The 24,988-nt window shown below is 34.5% G+C and overlaps 1 protein-coding gene across 1 annotated transcript in view; it reads left to right on the top strand.

Annotated features, from left to right (window-relative positions):
• ADGRL2 (adhesion G protein-coupled receptor L2) overlaps positions 1–24,988 on the top strand; it is a 190,586-nt gene that overhangs the window by 31,005 nt on the left and 134,593 nt on the right. The window contains exon 2 of the mRNA XM_081086246.1: positions 3,384–3,556. Within this exon, the coding sequence (XP_080942372.1) occupies positions 3,484–3,556 (73 nt within the window). The 5' untranslated portion in view covers positions 3,384–3,483. The remainder of the gene's footprint in view (positions 1–3,383; positions 3,557–24,988) is intronic.

The following is a 24,988-nucleotide window of genomic DNA, read 5'->3' as shown; positions in this document are numbered from 1 at the left end:
TGTTTTTATTAAGAAATGAACTGTTACTTAGCATTAGGAGGGGTTTCATCTGTGCTCTGTCTTTACCCTCCCAGTTCCTCTCTGAAGTTTTGCGGGGGAGGTGGAGGAGTTGGGAGGAGGGAATAGGGCAGAAGGTTTCTAAACACCTAAAGACAAACTGTTTATTAATATGGGGACTGGGTTCATCTTTTCTGTTTGTTGAAAGAAAATTTAATGGCCCTTTTCTGATTTTGTTTCTTGTTTTCTTTTGCATTGTGAGAAGCTTTTCCTGAACTTCATTTTGCAGGTAGTTACAGAGTTGGAAGGGAGAGCGTTAGCTGCATCTGTGCCTGTGAGTGTCCGTTGGCTGGAGTTTGATGTAGGAGGAATGTTTTTTGGGGGGATTAGTTTCACCATATTTGATTATTTATTCATTCTATCCTTAGCTGAATTGTGGTTTGCTGAGTATTTCAGTGTTCATTAACATTTTTAAATGGAAGGTTGTTTTTAATTTGGATCACAGCAGTAAAATCTTTTGACTTAAGTTTTCAGAATTGTATTTAAAATTTGAGCTTTGCTTTTTTATTTTTAATCCTCACCTGAGGGCATGTTTTAGAGAGATGGGGTAGGAGATGTGAGAAACACCCATTGGTTGCCTTCCTTCCATATGTGCCCCCAGCTGAGGATCGAACCAACCCTTGTACATGCCCTGACCGAGAATCAGACCCTCAACCTTTCAGTGCACAGGCCAGCACGCAACCAACTGAGCTGCTCTGGCGGTGCAGAACTTGAGCTTTTGAAAATAACTTTATTTGATGTGAAAGTGATTGGCAATAGGTTGTAGAAAAATAAATGTGATATTCTTTTTAGTTACTCATTTCACAGTGATGGACAGGCTTCAGCTTTATTTACATATAAGAAGCCATGATTTTATGACATTGCAGAACCTGTGTCTGTTTGTTAGAAGCAGTCATTTGTACTGTGTCATAATTGACTAGAGCATACTTTTAAAATTGTGTTCTACATTCAGATTTTAAGACTCCACTGAAATTTTAGTATAGTTAAAACTTGTTCATAAAATACTGTGTCCTGGCCAAAGACCACAAAAGGGGCCTTGGTTGTGCGGTTTCCTCCTCCTTTTCCCCTCACTAACAGAGGTTTTCCTATCTTGGCAGCTGTTTCCTACAAGGCAGTCATCAGTCCCTGATTTCTTCCTTCCCTTTCTTCCCACAAACAAGGACTCTTTCAAAGAGCGGATGACTGAAGACAGACTGATCTTGGACCTCTTTAAGAAAGTGGGAATGTGTTCAAGAGTTGTGCTTGTGGGCAAGCAGCCTGTATGCGTTTGTTCATTGACGTGAAAGTACCCGTTACAACCAAAGCTTGGACAGTCAGAATTCTGTCAGGAGCATTCCAACGGCTCACACTTAATTCTACTTGTAGTAATGAACGTACCTCATTCACACATTAAACTTAGTCTCCTTGCTTCATCAGCTCATTGAACAGTCTATAGGGTATAAGAGATTGTTTATTGATGGGGCTTTTCAATGTGACAAGCCATGAAATTATCTGACTTCTCCTTATGCTTTCCATAAAAGAGCTTGCAGTTTTAAGGCAGGGACTTTGCCACAGCAGTTGTAAGCTTCAGGTTTACTTTGGGGTTTGTCTTTGGACTAGTCTTTGGGAGCTCAGAGTGAAAAATGGATAGAGGTAGCTAGCCATTTCCGCAGGGTTGTGTGCCCTGTGTCTCCATCCCATTAATTTCCAATGTATCTGTTCTTTTCATATTTTTGGCATTCAGAAGAGGAAACTTGCTCTTTCCTTTGTTTTTGTCTTATTTCTTTGGACAGAGAAGCATCTCAGGTGTTCTCTCCTGTCGAAGATCTAGATCCTAAAGGGCTGGCCAAAATTAGACTTGGCTCAGGATTATATATATTTTTGCCACCTCTCCAGCAGTTCGTTCGTTTGTTTGTTTTTAGAGATGCAACCTTGGAGATAAAATCATCATCGTCTGGGGTTATTTTTTATTGTTGGTTTGTTTGTTTGTTAATTCTCACAGAAAAGGATATTTTTTCCATTGATTTTTATATAGAGTGGAAGGGAGGGATGGAGTGAGAGAAAAAGAAAGAGAAACACAATGTGAGAGAGACACATTGATTGATTGCCTTCTACACTACAACCCATGTATGTGCCCTTGACTGGGAATTGAACCTGTAACCCTTCAGTGAGAAGGCTGATGCTTAACCACTTAGCACAGCAGCCAGGGCTGGGCTGGAGTTTTTATTTGAGTTCAGTGGATGGACCTATGTACTCAAGATCTAGGTTTGATATTAAGTTATACCTTGCTGCAAGGAAAGACAATATTTGAACATCTTAAACTTCAAATGAAATAATTGAGACTTTATTAATCGGCTCTCTCTATGAATAATAACCATCAGAGGAATAATAATTTGATATGTTGTGTTTGGAAATGAGATAATTTTGGAGTGCCATTATTATATAAAGTACAACCATATGTTAAAAATTGTGCACCCTTGTACAGAAAAATAAACCATTTCATTATATCTCTACTCCGTCTTGCAAGATAACAGGATAAAGTTGTAGATAATGATGCTGCTACCATTACTAGAAACAAACCAAAAAAGTATATGGTTTTTATAAAATCTTGTTAGAGGTGTTATGTATTAAAGCTAGTACAGGTGACCTTTGGATAATGTGGGGGTGGGAGCACCAACCCTGCACAGTTGAAAAATTTGTGTATAACTTTTGACTCCCACAAAACTTAAAATTCTCCCTTGATTCTATGGGGATTGGTTCCAGGATATCCCCTTCACCCTCACCTCACGTGGATACCAAAATCCACAAATGCTCAAGTCCCCATTATAAAATGGCATAGATCAATGCATAGAGTTGGCCCTTTGCATATGTGGGCTCCCAACAGTGAATAAAAAAACCCCCTAAAAAACAGTACCCGTATTTACTGATAATAAGTAGACTCTCACATTAAAACACTGTGTTGCTCAAGAGTCAACTGTAATTTAATAAAAAGACTAATATTTGACATAGTGACAGATGAATTGTTCTAGGATGACTTTCTAATAAGCTTTTCAAAGGAAAATTCATCATTAGGAACTTATATAACTATTATTTTGTGATTCATATGTCCTGGTTGTCTATAAATGCTTTTTGGTTTTTGATCATTTTTGAGATGCGAGGCTCCGCTATTCAGCGTTTAGGCGCAGCTGCCATAGTGGGTATAGAATCAAAGTTTATACCTTTTTTTTTTTTAATAATTAGGAGGTGGAGGGAAGAAGGGAAGGATAGTTATTTATTTTTTTTATTTTCGTATTTTTTTGTAAAGTAAAAGGACCATAGAGTAAATGATGGATTTGTTTGTTTTTCAGATATGAGGATCAATGATGCAGACTGCTGGGTTCAATGAAGCTGGACATTTTTAACTAGATTCATTAAGGGATACAAAGAAAATATTTAAAGGGATCAATAATGGTGTCTTCTGGTTGCAGAATGCGAAGTCTGTGGTTTATCATTATAATCATCTTCTTACCGAATATAGAAGGTAAGAGCAGTTTGAATTTTATTTTTTACATCTAGGACACTGAAACTGTGCAAGCTTACTTAGGTAGACGAGAACTATTTTAGAAACAGATGATAAAAAGATTTTCTTAATGTTGAATTATTTTCATTACAGAGCTATATATTATAGAAAGTGCTAGAAGTCTGAATTTTTATTTTACATAAATTTATAAATGTAATAATTTTAAATAATCCTGAAATAAGTGAATGAACACTTTGTTTTGTTTTTACGTTTTACATGTATTGACTATATTTATTCTAGTAAATTTGAAGGTATTTTGTGGCAACTCTTTCACTTCCTCGTTTGTCTGCTCCTGGAGTGCAGTCATAGTTCTAAAACTATTAAATAAAAATTTCCTTATGTGCTGGAAAACTTTTCATAGTGCTGCCATTTTCTTGTTACCTATATCTTTTTGGTGACAGATCTGATTTTTAAAGAATTGCATACACTTTTGAGGCTTAATGAAATAATTGGAACCATCATTTATCAATTACTATATGGATTTCCTGGTATCCATTATTTCTGTAGACATGTTTTGTTTTTCTTTCCATTTGAAAATAACACCCTTCCCGGTGCTTATTACGGAGCAGGCCACAAGTTACTATGGAGCAAAGATGTGTGAAGTTTATAGCTCATTGATAGTGATAGTTGTATTAATTGTGTAAAAGCTGTGAAGATTACAAAATCTCTGAGAGATGCATGTACAATATAAGGGGTATTTTTGTTTCTAATTAAATATTCTTGAAGAAAATATTTAGAATTTTAAAATTGGCTGATCATATTTATACCTATTAATAAAAAGATAGGTGGAGGAAAAGAGGCATACTGTCAACTAATAGATAGCAGCAAGCTTGTTATTACAATGTCTTTGTAATAAACTTCTTCAAAATGTTAACATTTTAATTTTGCCAAAAGAATTTTATTTGAATTGCTTGTTCCAAAATTGTTGTATTTATCTTCTCCTTGCTCTCAAAGTTTCCTGCTTTCAGTATGTTGATATAATTTAACAATGCAATTCAAGTAAGTGACACATGATTTAAGTCACACATGAAAGTCATAAATGGGATAGTATTTTATTTTTAGAAGATATTGCTCTTTGAATCAAAATGGGAAGATGCATCAAATCTAACATTAAAATGTAATATGTCTGAATAAATAGTATTGTAACGATAAGGCAGTGAGCAGAAACTGAGTTTAATAAGAATCTCTGGCTTGGATGGTTATAAAAATTTTGTATGTAATCTGTAATTTTGCATCTATTTTTTTTTTTCGGGAAAACTAACTGAATTCCTGCTGTTATCTTTGAATGATTTTATACATTTAAGGACATTTCCAGGTGTGGACCAATGGCTCATTAGTCCTCATAATGAAAAAAATTTCCAATCAAGATAGAGACCACTTTGCTGGCGCAGTAGCTTAACTCAGCAGGGGGCTAGCAAACAGACTTTTTCATGAGATACTGCAGTTTTATTTCTAGCGTCACCTTTCAGGTCAAGATTCATATCTGTTGTTTAGAGAAATTTCATTTTTGGCACATCAGGACACGGGGTGTTGCTTTTGAAACACTTCCCTCCTACGGGTAAGGAGAACCTGGAAAGAATGCACACTGCTAGTTGTGGGAGTATACACAGTTATGTATACTGTTAGAGCAGTGATCCAGCGCATATGGTTTTGTCCTAGAAAAGTTTGACATGACATGTTAGGTCTTTATTGCCCGAAAGCAGATGATGCTCTGTGAACACCTATAGAGAAAACCAATCAAAGTTAGGTGTGAGAGCAGGGGAAAGAAGATACAAATGTAACCATTCACCCATTAAATATCTGCCAGTCCCTTACAGGATCGGTTACCTTTTCAAATCTTAACAGAGGTGAGCACTTTCGTATTAGTACTGAGATCCTTACAGATAAACTCAGATAAGGTTTCCTCCCTCCTTGCTCATTTACTGATGACTAAATTGAGCCAGGTGCTCAATAAAAAATGGGCAAGGCACATTTCTGCTCTTGAGCTCATTGTCTTGTGTGCAGGGGTGGAGATCTCAAATATCTGTTGGGGCCAAGCAGACACAGTAACTTGTGTTTGCAGGCCAGTGGAGGTCTGCGCAGGCAGGGAAGTCCTTGCTGGGGGACCCATGATTGCCTTTTATTTTAGCTTCGTTTTGCCAGTTTTCTGGCTTTGCAATACAAAGTAGACATTAGATTTTTAAGTATAATAGTAACTAATCAAGTTTTTAAGGACAATAAAACAAGTCTTTGTATTGTATTCAGTCATGAGCTATGCCTGCCTTTTCAGAGCTGTCTTTTCTCCTGTTTATTTAGTGTTTTCCCTTAGCATGTGATTTTCAAGGCTTAACACAATGTTGGGCTTGTTTTACATTTATACACATGAGATGCATTTCCACATTTGCAAGAAGGACTTATTCTGTCAGATGAACATTATAAATCTGTCATGTTTTGTGTGCATATAAGAGCAAATCACTAAGCATTTTTATAACGTTTACTATGGTAAAAGCTGATTACATATATAAAGGTTTAATTGTTAGAATTAGGTTGTCTCCCTCTCGCTATCTCTTTCAATTAGTATTTCAGGATCAAGTAAAGTCTGACCCATTAGAATTTACTTATTTTTGAAAAATAGGAAGCGTGTTTTGTTTATTCTTCAAGTCTCTATCCCTGTATTTTTAAAAAAATGCTGTTTAGAATTTCCAAATAAAAAATAGTTAGAAAAGACCAGACTTCAAAATATTTTGTAGGTTTTTCTTAGAATTGATGTTATTCCTAGAGAACTAACCTCAAGCCCTTCAAAAATTAGTTTTCTTGAAAAACTGGTGTGTTTTGATTCTTTTGGGTGATTTCTATAAGCATAGTAACCCACTGTGGAATCATGTATCAGTAAGTAGGAAAGTAAATTGAATTTTTGTGTCCTAGAGAATTAAATTATGGTATATAATGGAGCCCTGGAAAGTATAAGTCAGACATATGAAGGCTTGCTCAAGTGACAAGTTACGAATAATAGCAGTTCTTCAGCAAAGTCAGTAATACAGATTTCAGGTTGAATTTTTATGCAGTGTGTATGTAATTAGATTTCTTTAGTCAAAATTTTAGTTAATTAACTCAAATTGCATTTCTGCTTATCCTCATTTCAAAGAAAAATATTATGCTGGGTATAAAAGCCAGATATTTCAAATACAGTTGTACATATTTATTTTACACACATCAAGACGATTTTAGAACATAGCCATAGAAATAGTATCGTACCCATTTAATGTAGTTTTAAATTCCTTAAGCACATTTTACAATGACTTTTGTGTAAGTGGTATCTTCCTAAAAAAGGATGTTTGATTGTGGGGTCTTTTCACTAGTTGTGTGGCAGGAAAAAAAGTAGATCTAGGTATTATGTATGAATTAGAAAACCTTTTTGACGTATAAATACTTTCTTCAGAGTGGTCTATAATTTAGTGGAAGAAATTGTTCTCCAAGGTTAAATTTAAGAAGGATCATGTATTCTTTTTCTTTCATTCTTTTATTAACACACACACATAATGAAACGTATAAAATTTATATTTGCACACACAGGCATACACAGTATGCACAATATGTCAGTATGTGACCTTCATGGGATCTTTTTATTTTATTTATTTTGGTTCACTGTTGTGTCCCAAGTTCCTAGAATAATGCCTAGCTTATAGTAAGCACTCATTCTATATCCTTTGCATAAATAGCATAAATCTTTAAAGAGGATAACAGTCTTAATCATTCGAGAGGGGACAATTAATACTTGTTATAACAAGGTGAAAAGTGCCATGATGATGGTATTCACAGAGGCATTAAGGTGAAGGGTAGCTGAGTTGGGGGGGGTGTATGTCAGGAAGTAACGATGGTGCTTGAGCTGAATCTCAAAGCTGCTGAGTAAGCTAGGTAAAGACAGTGGTGAGCATGGTAATGGAGAAAAAAAATCAATGGAGAGAAAACAGCGTAGATATGAAATAAACTATTACAGTGGTTCTCAAACTTCAGCAGCTGCAGAATCACCTAGAACAGCGGTTCTCAACCTGTGGGTCATGACCCCTTTGGGGATCAAACAACCCTTTCACAGGGGTCGCCTAAGACCATCGGAAAACATATATTTACATATTGTTTTTGTGATTAATCACTATGCATTAATTATGTTCAATTTGTAACAATGAAAATACATCCTGCATATCAGATATTTACATTGCGATTCATAACAGTAGCAAAATTACAGTTATGAAGTAGCAACGAAAATAATCTTATGGTTGGGGGTCACGGCAACATGAGGAACTGTATTAAAGGGTCGAGGCATTAGGAAGGTTGAGAACCACTGACCTAGAAGGTTGTGGAGTAGAGCCCAAACATTTACATTTCTGACCAACGCCTGGGCTGACACTGGGGTTGCTCAGCATCACACTTAAGAAGCACTATAGTATTAAATTAGTATGGGTGGGTGAGTGAGGTGTTCGGCTGCAGAGGTGTGGATATAAAGTAACTTTTTAAAAATAGTTTTAGGAAAAAAATTATGCTTTAATTCATTGTGATTCAGAAGTTGCAACCAGTTATTTACTGGGAGTTACTATCTATACCTTTTTATATCGCTCTTTATTCCTCTGTTGAAGTTCCTTGGGTATAATTTTAGGCTTCAAAAAGGAATTATTTTGTCACTCTGTTTGACAGTGTACTAAGAAAGAAAAAAATAAAATAGAAAAACTGTCTCCAGATTGGAAAATGCAGAACATATTTTCTGTTAAGGGTAAATGTGACATTTTCAGAACTCCTAAACCCTTGCTTTAGTTTGTCTCTTTTCATTGTGATAACCTTGTTCTTTTCCTTGTTGAAAATAACTACATGGCTATTGCTATGATAATGCTGAATTAACTTACTGTAGGGACTTTAGATTTCCCAGTCTAGCAAAATTGACTATTTTTGTTCATTTCAGTGTATTTGATTAGTTGAAAGCTAGGAGGTAAATTTTCAGCAAGGTGCATGGGGATTTGGCAGTATGACTCCTATTAAACTTAATGGGAGTCACAACTCCCATTAAATTAATAGAAATTGTACTGCATATCCATGTTCGCTGCATAGCTAATGTAACCTTATATTTTAAATTCACAAATTATGTAAATTAACTTTGGGTTAAGCAATGTATTTTTTAAAAATGATTTTCTTTATATTTTTAGTGCAGATCAATGTGATTTTACTCCTTAAGAGAGTAACTAACTATATTGCTCTTAGGCCACTTTAAATATTCCTTATTGTATTAAATGAGTGTAATGTAATTTGATTGCAGCAGCTTTCTTCTGCATAGGTTATGATGTAATTCATTTTTAAAAATAAGTATTAATGCCATTTACAAATTATATGATGTTGTTTATATTGTAAACACCAGATGCCTTGTAGTACTAATACCACGATTCAAAAGCAAGTTACATTTGTTCTGAACGTGGCTGAAGTTGGAAAAAAAAAAAAAAGACTAAATAGGATACACTGGTGTTCTTTTTTAAAATTAATTTGTAATATACTTTGGTCATCTTATTTGACATTCAGTGTCAAAATATGCCATATTTTATATGAAGATTAAGTTCCCGTGCCTAATTGTTGTTGTTTTTTCTCTACATTTTTCCTCCCACTTTTTATTCTAGTTCATCTTCTTGCTTCTTTTCCAGTGTTAGGGAAGGTTTGTTTATCCACAGTCTCTGTTGACTCACCAGTAGGCCTGTGACTGGTGGTAAAGTGTTAGGAATCAGTGTGTCACACACAACAGACCTCAATAACATTGTATTGCTTGACTGTTAAATTTTTGCAAACCTTTATTTTCTGACAGAAAAGACTCCATCCAATGTTTAACAAATGAATCTGTTAACTAGGAAAAATACTTGCTAAAAGTAAAGAGGTTACAAACTTGTCCGTACAAGAAGAAATTTTTGAGATATTGATTTGATACCAATATTATGCACTTATCACAGTCATCACTATATTTTGAAAGAATCAATAGTGTAATAAAGGTAGCTTAATTAAAAGCACAGGAAGCATGTAAAGCTTCTTAATTTTGCTGAACGGTAGTTGTGTTAATTACTCACTGAGTACTTCTCAGTTCTGATTAATCTTTTGCTTAATGTTTTGAATTCATACACATTTTCTCTTTTTTATCTGCTATCTGTTTAGGTTTCAGTATTAGAGAATAAGATAATACAAAGGCTTGAGCACATCTGGGTATTAATGCTGAACTGGTATGTCTTGAAGAACTGACTTATCTGTCACATTACTGAGGGAGTGCCTTACTGAAACATATGCTTGGTACCCTGTGGTACTCTTTATTTTCTTTTCACCTCCTGCATGACAGAGAATGACATCTGACAGCCGTGCAGTCTGCCTGTATTAGACATCAGTGTGGATTAGTGAATACCTCCTGACATCTTTCAACCCTATTCTTGAACTCCTTTTGTCAACTTGACAGAAGTGATTCCAGGAGAATACCTAGCCCCAGCCCTGGGATTTCTTGGCTAAAATGTAAGGCTGGGAAGGGAATTCCATATCAGAGCTTTAGGAAGCAAAAACATTTATAATCCCTCCCTAGCAGCATGGGACTCTACAGAGTTTGACTTTTATGTTTGCTGTTATTCTTGCTTTGAGGGCTTATTTTTCTTAAAAGTTGACATGTTGCCTCCCTCTTTGAGTTTGAATGTAATACATTCTCATGAGAAAAGATATTAAAAATTAAGGTAGGAATTTAAAATTGTTCTTAAGTCTAGGACCTTGATATGACCACGACATATTTTCCTTTTTGTTTCTAACATACATTCTTGATGTTGTGGATAAAATACAGCTATGATTTATAAAACAAAATTAGGTTTTTCATCTCCACCTCCATATACTTTTATATTTTTATCTCACTTCATGGTCTCATAATTTGTATTATTATGTCATTATATATTTATATAATGGATTTTAACAGTTGCATTGCAATTTATTATGTGTACGTCAAAAATGATTTACTCTTCTCTCTCTAATCATTGGCCATTATAACTTAATTTCATTCAAGTATATGTAAAAGAAATATGTTATAAATTTTTCCTTTTTATCTGGTTATTCCCTTGAATTCTGGAATTCTGATTATATCAGGCACATGGATAGATTTCAAACTGGCTTTTCTGAAGGGTTATACCAGTGTTCATTTTGATTACCAGTGTGTGAAAGTATCAACCTACACACTTTACCAGTATTGGTTTTAAATTTTTAAAAGAATTGGCACTTTGTACGTGAAAAAGGGTGTCTGATTGTAAAAAGGGGGGGGGGGGTAATTTCCTGGGGAAAAATAGAGGGATTCAAACAAAGCAGATTTCTGTTTTGCATTTGGGTTTATCGGGAAAAGAGATTAAGTGATATTTATTTTGCTGGTTATTTATAGTCCTTTTACTATTGTTTTGTTTCTCTTTGTATCTAATTGGGGTGTGTGCATTAATCATTAGTTCTTTCTCTCCTTTCCTGATTCATCCTTTTCTCTTTGTAGTAAATGGAAATCAGGTGGTAGATATGCCTAAAATTAAATTCAGGTCTTGATTAGAGGCAATATGTAACTAAGAGTGAGGGACTTCATAAACTTTAGCCAAACACAATAGAGAGGATGAACAGGGAGGGGGCTTGCTGGTGGTAGTGGGGAGAGAGCTGTTGGATTTTAAGAGACCCACTTTTATACGGCAGAATGCTGTGATAAGGTGATGGTGGCAGGTGATTAAAAAGTTGGTAAATAAAGTGAAGGAGACAGGTGGTATAGGTTAAGTATGTTCCCTTGTTTAAGGAACGTACCTTTATTAGTTTTGTTTTTTGGTTGTTTGTAGTAGATCTGTCAGATACCTGAATTTGTTTCTAGGAAGAAAGAAAGTCAACGGTATCTAGTGCAAGGAGAGGAAGTCTCGTTGAGGAAAGGAGAGTGGATATTAGGATATCAGGAGAAGGAGTTTCAGGAAGAGATGTGCACAGGAGAAAAAGAAATTTAAGGGAGGTCACGCTGGATGTGTTTAATCTTATTTATCTAGAACAGTGTGCCTTAAAATTTAATGCACGTATAATGCACTTGGGAATCTTGTTAAAATGTAGATTCTGATTCCATGATCTGGGATGGGCCTCGAGAGCCTGCATTTCTAATAAGCTCCCAGGCGATGCTCAGGCTGCTGGGCAGGGAGAGGACATCCGTATCAAGGAGTCTTGACTATTAAAATGTTTAGTCTAGAAAATTAGATTTTGGGTGACAGTGGTTCCTACCTTTGCAAATCAAGGTTTGTTTCTAACCTTAACACAGTTGAAATGTAGAAATAACATCTTTAACTTTTCTAATTTGTTTTGTTTTAAAAAGGTACTAAGCTACCATATAATATTCTTATATTTTGTTATACTTTTAATCCTAAGTTATATGCTTCTATTGACCTTTCATTTGATGATTTGTTTTGAAAAATCCCTTAGTAAATGCAGCCTGACCCCTTCTTCCTAATATTTCCCTCTAGTCCCCATTGGTCTGTCCTACTTTTAGTCTGTGATGCATGGAAACACTACTTTTAATAGCATTTTACTACAAATGTGCTTAATTCTTGAAGTAAAATTATAAAATCATGTAGTGCAAAGTGTATATTATATTTGTCTTAACCCATGTAGGAAGTTTGTATTTTACTAATTTTTCAAAGTCAACATATTTTTAAAACTAAGAATTTTTGTCATTTTCACTCGTGTATTAGTGCCCTGACATGATAGCACCATAAAGGAGTATAGGATGGGAATGTAAGCTGGTTATCTAAAAGAGCTTAAAGATACTTTATCCGCTTAAGGTCATCTAGTGATTTTTCTGCTTTGTAGAATCATATATAATCAAAGATTTTATTTATTTTAAGTAGTAGATATTACCTCCTTTTACTTTTCCTGTCAGAGATAAAGATAGGTTACTGATATGATTTATTTTATGATAATACAAATCACAAATTACAGTTATTTCTTCATGAAGTTCATTAGATTATTCAGCTTTTAAAGCCAAATAAAAAGTAAGTAGGAAATTTTAAACAAAGAGCATTCTATATAGGTATCTTAGAGGTGAAAATATCTTTTGTTCGTATTTATTGGTAGAACTGAGGAATTTTAGACTGAGAATCACAACTTGGACATTAGTTAGCCACGTAGTTTTCAACTTACAGGTTGAGAAACGAAGGCCTGCAAAGTGGTCCCTTTGTCGGGCTCTACTCACTGCCACTCCTTTTTCCTTTCTGCAGAACCGAATGTTTACCCTTAGGTAGGTCATTGGTGTATTTTCCTACCTCATCAGGCTGTCACCCGAGAATATTTAACATATACTTTAAAATATATTGCTTAACATTGTTTCACTTAATGGTGACAATTGAAAAAGATGTTTTATTTCAAAGTTTTTAATATCATTACATTCAGATTAAAACTACTTTAGAATTGACTTTATTTTGAAATATATAAAACATAATACCAATGTTGTTAACTCTGCAATTTTCAAATAATATTCAGGAATTTTGTAGCCATAGGCAAATATTTTTTTTAAAAAAATCACAATTTCTCTTTGAAAGTGCTCAGAATGATTATCAGAACATTGAAAAAAATGAAATATTACAACAGTAGTTTTGATTTTTGCTCAGTGTAGTTTATCAGTTTCACACTGATCATTTATCATTGAAATAATAGTTAAAGGCATGCTTCCATATCCCCTCCTTCAGGTCTGGGGTTTTAGACATTATCTTTTCCCTTTTGTTTGCTTACAACAGGAAGCTCCTTTAATCCTTTGCTTTGTTTTAGAGTTTAAGCAAATAGAGGCTATCCCTGTTAGCTTTTAAAAGCTCTTACTTTTGCTGCATTAATGGCACTCACTGTAGATTCTGGGATCCTGCTTTATTTACCAGAAAGCTTGTCTTTGAGAGCTGTCATTCCATTCTTTTAACTGTGTTGTTAATTGACAGCAAAGATTGAGTGGAAAACCTTTAGTGACAAATACTGGATATAGGTATGACTCCAATCTAAAGGCTAATGAACTTTTGCTGCTTTATCCCATTTCTATTTGTACTAAGGTACTAAATACAGATGAGAAGAACAAAGCACAGTTAAAAGCATTCAGAAATGTTAAGCAACAATAAAACTCCATAACCATTTAAATGACAGCAGCTGACTATTTGAATTAACTTTGTGTTTGGCTTAATTTGGGGCCCTAATTATTCCTAACTTACGTGAGTAGATTTCAATTATAGTATCCTGCAGGGATTTGTAGCTAAGGCAACTAAAAGAATCATTTTACATAAAGTACTTTTGTTCAACTGATTAGGCAAGTTAAAACGTAATGGTGTAAAACTGAAACCCTTCTGACAAGGTCCAAACAAAAATGTTTTTAGTAATTTTCTTAAAAAATTTAAATAAGTTTAATTTTAAGTAATATTTTGGTTTGGGGGAAGATTGCCTTTATTGTCATATGGATAATACATGTATATATGTATACACACACATATATAAAATGTATCTTAAGATTCCAAGTTTTAGTAAAGTAGTAAAACAGTGAAGATATTTGTCACAGTGCAAACTTTCCTAAATCATGTTTAAATCGCTCCATACAATCCTTGATATATAGTTTGACATCTTCAGATACCTAGGTTTAGAGGAGAAATAAAATAACCTGAATGACTAGCACCTCTTTTATATTTTGGAATGCATTTCAATTGAGCACAAATCAGGGATTCATTTATATATTTTAAATGCTGTATACCAAGAAGTACAAGGACACACGATGTGGTTGACATTGTGCTACAGTTGGTAGACAATGCAATATTTAACTGGCTCTTCCTAAATATTCTTTCTCCCCACAGTAATTTCCAACACCTTTACCAGACTGAAACCTACTTTATGACTGTTAGTGATAAATCCTACTTTGGGTCCTTACTAGTCTATGTATTGGAGCAAAATATTAAAAAAAAAAAAAAAAGAAAGCATTTTTTTTTTTACATCAATTAGATCATTTTGAGACTTAACCATAACATTCCACTGGAGTCTCATAGCTTTTTAATGGTAGTCTAGTCCACTGAATGGGGTTAAGAGCCAGTCGTTCTGTTGTCTTACTTTCTCAGCACCCCTTTGTCATCCCAGACCTCTTCACCCTTTCTCTCTCTTCTCCGCCTTTACCTTTCCTCAGTTTTTGAACACCTGTTTTATGCTAGTCATTGTCTTTATATATTTACTGGTGACCCAGCCCGCGAAATTGCATGCGACCCGGGACCCCAGAACCCGCTGCGCTGCGGGACTCCCCCCGAGTCCCGCCACTCCACGAGACCCAGAGTCAAATACCCATCCACCCACCCAGTGCGCCTCGCCACGCACACAGCCCCACCCACCCACGCACGCCTCACTGTGCGCGCAGCCCCCGGGTGACCGGACTTTGGTTGTTACAGCGTTAGGGCTACTGGGTTTTTATAATATAGATGTATGCATTATGTTCTTTAATCCTGTCAATGTGACCAGTTAATCACTGAGTAAAACAAAATCTACAAAATTCAAGGATCCCAAATTTGACCTTGAAGTGGGGTTTTCCTCCCATAACTCCAGGCAGGCTATATTACTAATTGTTCCTTCAAAACAGTGCCAAGAAATCCACCCTTCCACCTACTCTGTTCTATTTGTTCTTTAGGCAACTTCGAGGGCTTTTTCTGATATAAACAGAAATCCTGAATTTATATAGCAACACAAGTCCAACAGTGTCAGTCACTAGCCACAAGTTCTTGAACGCTTGAACCTATGGCTAATGTGACTAAAAACGGACATTATTTATTTAATGTTAATTAATTTAAATGTAAGTAGCCACAAGTGGTTAGTAGCTACTGTCATAGACACAACAGTTTATAGGTACTTTTCTTTGTATATATAACACTTTTTTGGGGAGTGGTCACCTCTTATACCTCCTTTATATGTTTTAGTGAATTCCTTGGGGTCAGGGGTAATTTCCTAATTATTTTTGTATTTTTCATAGTGCTTTGGCACTCAGCAAAATACTTCTATTAATTGATAAGTGCATTCGAGGAACGTTAGTACCAAAACAATATTTTAAATACATACTTCATTGATGGTACAGCAGTTTCACTAATGATCACCTAAAAACAATGTGCTGAATTTGTGACTATAGAAAACAAACAGTGTCTCTATATGTTCAGTATACAGTTTTGCAGGAATGGGGTCTTTGGAATTAACAGCTGAGGATTCTTTAAGACTTAAAATCAAATCCTAGTTACTGACTGCAGCCCCAGTTCTTAAATGATTTTCATTGTAGCTTAGATATAAGAAGGAGAAAATTATATCCTTCTAATAGATAATGGTGTTTTATTATAATGGTATTGAATATAGACAGGTTATATTTGAAAATATATTGTATTGGTTAATATAGTTTTAATGACTGTTACTATTATTAAAATGTTTATAGCTGATAATGAAATTGATGCCTTTGCTGAGGCATCTTCATAATATGTGTGTGCGCATATATACATGTATATTTATGTAGGTACATATGTGAGTATATATGTATTTGTTTAGCTATGTGTATTTACTGGTATGTGTATGTGTATATCTATATACTGGAAGTGAGAATTTCTTATTTTCATTTAAATAACACTTGAAAATGAATACTGATTTTACATGTGGTCTATTTTGGAAAAAAATTCTATATTTAGTAAAAATTGAGGTAGATGCAACTAGAGGAAAAACTTCTATGCAAGTATCCCCCACTATTTGAAAGTTCTGGCTATATCGCAGCTTTTATGAAAGACCTATCTTAGTATTTGTTTTCACTAACTCAAAGGAATCCAAAGAGATTTTCACTTTATGGGGGAAAAAAAACACCCCAAAAAACATTCAGCATTTGTTTTGCAACAAGCCATTATAGAGTCAACTTATACCCACAGCAGTGAGCATGGCCTCGCCAAGCTCCTTCCTGTGATCTGCTACACTCAACATCAAATCACCAACGCTTTGAACTATGTCTGCGAGCATCTGTATGTTATCTTGATCTATTTTGTGCATCTTTTAGCAAGATGTATCAGAAAAGACTAAGGGAGCTTGTGAGAGTGTTACACTGAATGTAAAACTGGGTGTAATTAAACATTTTTATCATGGCGAACAAAATAAAGACATTGTCTGTGCATTCAGTGTTGGGTCTGGGAACATTAAAAAATGTTCTGCATAAATGAAAATTGCTTCTTTACTTTACATTATTTTGGCTTTCGAAAAGTTTCATAGGAATGTTCTACTTTCAGATAGTGGGGGAAACCCATATTCATTAGTTTTCTATGCGAATGCATTTGACTTAGAACGATGAGTTAAAAATAATATATTTAAGTTTTTCTTGACATGCTGAGCATTGATTTGAGGTTTCAAAAGTGCTGGTTTCTGAACCACACATCTAACAGTTCATCACCAAGTTTTATAACAGTAATGATGTCTCAGATTGAAGAATTATTTCATCAGCTTCATTCCTGAATGATGTATATTTATTTTAGCAAGCCAATCCATCCCATTCCTGAAATGAAAGTCTGGCATCCCTGAGAATAATTGAAAAGAATGTGTTTCTATTTCATAAGAAGAGAGTTCCAGAAATGGTTGTGCCATGGCTGTGCTATTAGAACGAATGAATCATCATTCAGTTCACTCTCTAGAAGGAGAGGGTATAGTTTATTATAGGGAGAGATATTTAAGAATATAATCTTGTTTATGTGTGGGGAAAAACAAACCGTAATATTTTATGGTTTACATATTTGTCATTTAAATAAGAAAATAAAATAGAAGAAAAAAAATTGTAATTTCCTGAATATAACATGAGACTTCACTGCTTTTTTACAGTAGTTCTTTAAAATGATCATATGAAAGTACTGGATAATGAACCTGCATAGCTTTAGGTTAAAGCCCGTGTGTCTGTCCCTCTCTTTCTTGCTTTAGCTTTTGCTCTCTGTCAATGTAGGAAAAAAACAAAACAAAACAAAACTAGAAAATTCTACATTTAATAGAAATATGTGCTTTTATGGTTTTGGTAGCTAAGAACCTCACTATATAAATTAAGATCAAATAACAGTGAATTTTTATTTATGTACTTTTAATTAAATTTATTGGGGTGACATTGGTTAAGAAGATTATATAGGTTTCAAGTGTACATTTCTATGATACATGATCTGTATATTGTATTGTGTATCTACCACCCAAAGTCAAATCATCTTCTGTGAATTTTTTTACAACTTCATTATTTTTTTCTTAATTGTACTTTTTTAATTGGTATTCTCCTAGAGGAGGATCTCATACTTTCAGATTTTCCTTGTGAATTTTGATTTTTGTTGTTGTTGGTATAGTTGAAAATAGTATCCAACTGTCAGTCCATTTCAAGAGTGAAGAAGGCAGATGCAGCTGGTCCAGAGGAGAGAAAGTCTAGTTGGTGCATAAAAAATTCATGTCAGCATTTCGACACTGCATTCTTTCGGGGTATCTGTTATCACTGAATAGGAAACTGTTTCAAATTGACAGGCAGACAGAATGTTGTGCTGAATGTGTAAATTGGAATTATCACATCCTAGCAGTTCCCTTCACCAGGTGCTGGCTTGGAGCGTGGTTCTGCTCAAATGTCGTTAGAGTGGCAGGAATAGTTTTATTTGTTAATTATCCCTCATCCCATCCAGTGTCTAGGTTTTTTGTTTGTTTGTTTGATTTTTGGTAAACAGCTTGACCAGGTGTTTTTAGGAATGCCTAACAGGACAGTGCAACACTGGCAGGTGCTTGTGTGGCAGGAAGATGCTATATAGATCACTGAAAACATTTATATCCATCTGGTAAAAAAGATTATTGCTTCCAAGGGTTTTACTCCATATGTACTGAAACAATACTTGTCAATATTTTGTTGGCCCTGAAATACTGGTGAGGGCAAAAAGTGATGGTTGGTGTTTTTAAGAAAGCAAGAACATTTGATTAGGCTTTATGTTTGATTGAATCTCTTAGAATACTTTGATATGCAACCTATGTGGATCAGCGGTGAAGTTTTCAAAGATTGTAAAAATGAAAGCTAATCAAGTGTTGAATATTAAAGATGATTTTCTTTTTGTTTCCTTAGGCTATTTGATCTTACCGAGATTTACTTCTACGTAATATAATTGTATTTTTCTGTCATTTTTTTAAAAGAAATACTTGGAATATAGTACAGTGATGTTTGAAAACAAAATTTAGAATTTTTTTATGCTTTATGAATTAATATCACAAGCTGTTGCTAAGTACTGCTCAAATTAATTTGTGCTTCATTTATACTAGTGTCGTTTTTCTTGAAATGTAATAACTTGAATGAAAATTATTATTTGATTAGTTCTGTTAATTATGTTTTCTTGACTGTCAAATATTTTTCTTAAAGAGTTTATGATCTATCTTTTGCCTATCATATGGGCATTGAATTTTCTTAATACATTTTCTATTGTGGATTGCTTTTTTGCTTTCTTTTTTTGTAGTCATTTTTCTTCTATTGTGGTAAGAATGAAGAGCTAGATTTTACTAGTTTGCCCAGGACTGTGAAAGTTGTCATGGCATTTCGACAGCTGGTCACATTTCAGTGATAACTGCCGAACATTTCACAGGATTTATCCTGTCAGCTTTGATTTAGGATTAGACATTATTGTCTTTTGTATTGACTTGGTCTCTGTTTCCTTTCACTGACATAGCTTGTAGTGAAATTACATTTATACCAGAATTTCCCATGCAAGCGAGAAAGGGAATATATTCAAGGGCCACAAGTTTTGGTCTAAAGTCCATTGGTTCAAATTCTGACTCTAATTTACCAGCTATGTGAACTTGTGTGAATTATTTAACTTGAGTCTGCATTTTTCTTATATATTATAAAATTGTGAAAGTGCCAACTCTTTAGAACTGTTGATGCTTAGAAAAAAATGTTTAATAATTTAATCATCAGTAATTATTGAACATATCTAATGTGCCAGTACTATGCTGTGTGCTAGGTATGGTAATGAACTTTACAATAATTACGGTACCTTATGACACCTACAAGGGATAGGGAGAGAGCTACCCAGTTTTAGTGGCACGCCCAGCTAAAACTGGGTATGTGAATGAAGGCTTTCTGGTAGAGATACCTGAATGGGGAGGAATTTGCCAGCTAAAGAAGAATGAAGCATTCCAGGAGAGGGACTGAGTACGCAAAATCATTGTCACTAAAAATGTGAATTGCAAGTGGTTCAGTGTGTTTGCAAGGCAAAGGCGGACAAGAAATAGCACAGGTCAAAGAATATGGGCCATATCATGTGAAAGAGTTGGGATTTTATCATGTGGTGATAATCATTGAATACTCACTGAATAATTTCAAAGGTGATTATAGATTTTTGTTCTAGAGGTATTTATTTAGATTGGCTGGAGTCTACTGTTGAAAGCAGAGAGAATGTTGAACAAATTCCTAAGGGGCTGAGTGATTAACAAAAAAATGAAGAAAGTATAAATAAATGAAACAAAACTGGAAAATGCATGCCTGTCTATAGTGGACAGTGCTGCTCAGCTTCAGATGATTAATTTGTCAATATTTTTATACTTTGCCAATGTGAGTTCCTTGTCAGTTGATCTTATTTTTTCCCCCTCAAGCAAAGTCAGAAATTTACTTGAAATGTTATATCTTCATATTTTGAAATGTTGACAACTATTTCAAAATATAAATTCAAATACTGATGGGGCAAATGAAATATACCTGTGAGCTGGACTCATCCTGTGGTTTGCCTCTACTCTTTCTCTTCAGTAAGACTATTGAAGTAATCTAGGTGAGAAAAAATGAGACTAGAAGTAACTGCAGTGAGATTACATGAAAAGGAATGAATGGATGAGATTTCAGAGGTAGAATTCAGAAGTAGAATTGATGGGATTGGGTAACTCACTGCTGATGAAAGAAGGATTTTTCAAGTTGGTTGGTGGTAAGGTATGGTGTAGAATGGATGTTTAGGAATAAAATAAACTGGACTCTCCCAGGGATCTAGGAGCAATCATACTATACTGCCTGGCTTGACTTCCAGGTACTTCACTCAGCCTTGTTCCACTCTGTCAGCTTCATCTCCTGCCCTAAATCTAGAATTGCCCCATGTTTCCCAATTTAGATTCTAGATAAAGAAACAAGGGTCTTGCTCCTATTTTTGTACGAAGTCACATCAGACGTTGCTTTTATGGTCATGAACTGGCTGCCCTTGACTCGAAGAACCATGTCTTTTCACTCAGTTGTGTTGGGGTGCTGGTAGACCTCCAGGACTGGCTTTGCCCCCCTCAGCAGTGCCTATAGGCAGACCATGTTCGGTCAGAATGAACTCAGCATTGGTTGGCGATTTATATTTAGGCATGGTGAGTGTGTGGTCTCACTGTGGATCTTAAATTCACCAAGATGAGAAATATGAAAAGAGAAATGGATTTGATGGGTCACTTATATGGTCAGTTTAATGAAGTTACTACCATTAAAAACATAGTTATTGATAGTAAGCTCAGACTTAGCCTTGTCAGTGGGGACATACTTACATAATTTTTAAAATATATCTAAGAATTAGATATTTAATATTAATATTCCATATGGCCTTAATAAGCATGTAACATGAAGCTTGCTTTATCACCAAAGAATAAACATTAGTAAAGTTTGGAAAACTTTTATTATATGTATACAGAAATAACTAGTTGGTTTTTTTGTTTGTTTGTTTGTTTTGCCTCACCTTACTGATTTTAGAGAGAGGGGAAGGAAGGTAGAGAGTTAGAGAGAAACATTGATGTATGAGAGAAACATAGATCAGTTGCCTCCAGTCCAGGTATGAAACCTGCAACCTAGGTATATGCCGTGACCAAAAATCGAACCAGCAACCTTTTCGTGCATGTGCGTGGAACGACACTCCAACCAACTGAGCCACACTGGAAAGAAATAACTAGTTTTTAATGTTTTCCCTAATTTGTGCTTTTAATTTAAATCTAAAATCAATGGCTGCATTTTGTTGAACCCATACTACATATCAAGCTCATTGCTTCCTATTCATTGACCTGGGTAAAGCTCCCAACAGCTCTATGGGGTTTGTATTATTTTCTCAGTTTTTTCCTGAGGAAACTTAGGCACATTAAGTCAATAATAAATGCATAAATTAGATTCATTCATCCTCATGACTGATATAGCATTTTTGATGCTCTTTAACTTGTAATTTTTAGTTTTAGAATGTTTCTAGATGTACATAGTGTGGTGCTTAAGATTTAAGCTTTCCATAACTTAAGCAATGCATCTGTGTAAAAAGGAAATGGTTTTAAAAGAGGTTCATAAATGTACACTCACTATTTACACTTTGGTTTGGTCTGTTTGACACCAGACAGCCTATTGAGAACGTGGAAGATAAAGGCATTCCACATATGCTTTTTGTCTCTGGTGCCAGACATCTTACTTAGCTTTATTTTTTAGCTGCATTGACTACATATTTTGGCATTGGGTCCACAAATTAGTTGAAAAGCCTTTATAAGCCCACTCATGGTTCCTTCGGGGGCAGCCTTCTCTAAAATTTATCATCCATTGACAGCTTCAGTGCAGAGAGGGTTTGTTCCTAATCAGTAAACATACAATTGAAGTATTGTATTGTGATTTGAATATACTACGTTTTTGAATTTTAAAGGTTCTTGGTATATGACAGTATTTATATGTTATTTAATAAATGAATAAAATTGGGAAGAACCATTTTCTGACATTTGAGATAGAATATAATTGACTATAGATACCATTGATCTAGTGATATATGGACTAGAGAGAAGAAATTTTCTTGTGTTTATACAGCCATGAAACTTTTTTCATTCTCACTGCTGTCACCTAAATTTTTACTGTTCTTGGTATTTTGAGGATGGACTTTGGCAATATATGGGGGAATGGCAAAACATTTTACTTCAAAAGAAATAATAATTTGGATTAGGGAAATAAGGATATAAAAAGACAAAGATGACTAGTTTTGAACTTAGGGAGATAAAACTGAAATCAAAGAGGGTGAAAGTTAAATATTATAATACTCTAGTTCCCTGAGGAATAAGTGGTTATTCTAGACACTGAAACAACTATTGTTCTCCTGGGATAACAGCAATGTTGGTTTAAATGAGGCCACATGGAGAAACTTTGAAATTCTGTAAAGACACTTTAGAGTGGACAAAGCCAGACCCTAATATCACTTAGAACATGCAACTAATACCATCGAGCCACTCCTTGACTTGATTTATTCCTGAAGTAATTTGTTATTTCATCCAGCAAATGCTGTTTATTGAGTTCTTCCTGTGTGGAACATGTTTTGTATTTGGTAGGAGGAAGAACTGAAATAAAGAAGGAACATCATTTTACCTATTTTCATAAACTGCCTCTTAGGGCAGTAACAAATGTATTATAAAAATATTTAGAGCTAAGACAGAAGACAACATATTCCTAATCTTTGCTGTATTCCAAAACATAACACATCCTCACCTCTTTAGATGGGACAGGGTCAGTATTTGACTTCGTGTTTTTATTTCTTACATTATCAGAATTAGGGATGGTTACTTAGATAAAGGCCAGTGAAATTTAAAAATGATATCAAGTGTACAAAAACCTAAAAAATTAATTTATAAATCTTAAACACATGAAATTAATTTTAGAGCATGTGCATATTTTACTCAAATTTTGATATGGTGGTAAAGTATCAAAGTGTTTGATTACCATGGCTAATTTTGCAAAGATTTTATTTTTATCAATAATATTAAGTTAGTTTAAGGAACTCACCTACCACTTGATAAGAGATGTCAGAATGTCATGGTAGGTTCCAGATGTTTGATTGAACGCATTGATACTCAGCGTTATACCCAGAGAAGTTTATATTTTATTGATTCTGTAGTATCACTTCTAAAATTTCTTGATATGCAATATTGTTTTTAATCAGCAAACACATGAATGTGTTTTCTTTCTGTCTTAACATTTTCCATCATGAGTTATTTTGTTTCAACATAATTTAGACTTAGTCTTTTTGCTTTACTTATATCAGTACACACACACACACACACACACACACACACACGCACGCACATTGGTCATCATAGAGTATAGAAGGTAATTTATTTTAAAAAATCTTATATTTAACCTGGATTTTATTTCATTTGCCAGAGTTAAAACTGGCAGACTTTGTAAATTAAGAGAAAAGAAAATTAGTAATTTAGATTTATCATATTGTTATTTATTAAGAACTTAAAAAAGGAAGGCTATAATGGAGGAGATAAAGCACTTTTAAGTTTTGAAAAGTAGATAACTTTTTTAAAGAGTAGATTAACCGTATTGTTTTTTATATTCTCGCTATTGGTAAATTTCCCAGAAAAAAAGTCAACTGATCCATAATGATCCAACACCTATTAGCAATTATTGTGTCCCTTTTATTTTGTTACCACTAATTTTTTAACTTTCTCAAGTAGCCCCTATCCACTTACTTTATTTTATTTTTATCTTGCTCTGGACTTCAGTAGACCACTCTGATATTTACTAGAGAACTAACTCCTCTGTTCATGTAATAAATAGATCTTGAATCAAAACTAGTTTTATGTAGCTTCATGAGGGCAGGAACCATGTCTTTTGCCAGTGTTTATTCCCAGACCTCAGGAACACACAGGGGACAACTAATATTTTTAAATGAATAAATATTTGATGAATGCTGAATAGATTGATGAATGAATGAGTTCCCCAGCAGAGGAGTATATATTGATGGAAAGTGAGTAAGCCTTTTTTTTTTTATTGGAGGGGAGGGGTTGGCTGGTTTGGATTTACTTTTTATAAACTCTAGAGAAAAAATAGAAGTATTTAATTTGTCGTAACCTGTGTATTTGACCAAGCAGATTCACATGTCACTTTTCACATCAACCAATGTAAATTAGAACATATGTATGTCATAGAGGAGATAATAAATAAATACTAGAGGAATGAATGGATGGAGGATCCCTTTTCACACTATTGTAAAAAGAAAAAAGAAAATGATCAGACCTTTTATTTTTTTTTGGGGGGCGGGGGAATGCTCATGGAACCAAATAACATAAAAACTATGCTGGTTTCTAAGTACTAAGTCACAAAGTAAAATGTGCTCACATTGGAAGGCTGTGAATATAAGTTTTAGCTTTATGCTTATACTTTTTATAGACAACATTCTGTATAGATTTTACTAGGCAAAGTACTATTCATTTTATGGGGGTTTAAAAGTACATGGAACTTAGGTGATTTGTGATTAACATCTGGAGCTAGCTGGTGTCAGAACGTAAATTAGAAATCAGTTTGTATGTTTCCTGGGCTATTGATCTTCACCCTGTGTAGGATTTAGTACTGAGGATGGGCCACTGACAGCTCATGCTGGT

Source organism: Myotis nattereri, assembly GCF_964212035.1.
Source record: "Myotis nattereri genome assembly, chromosome: 3".
NCBI lineage: Eukaryota > Metazoa > Chordata > Mammalia > Chiroptera > Vespertilionidae > Myotis > Myotis nattereri.
Note: the sequence above shows the minus strand (reverse complement) of the source record. Positions and strands in the feature narration are given on the sequence as shown.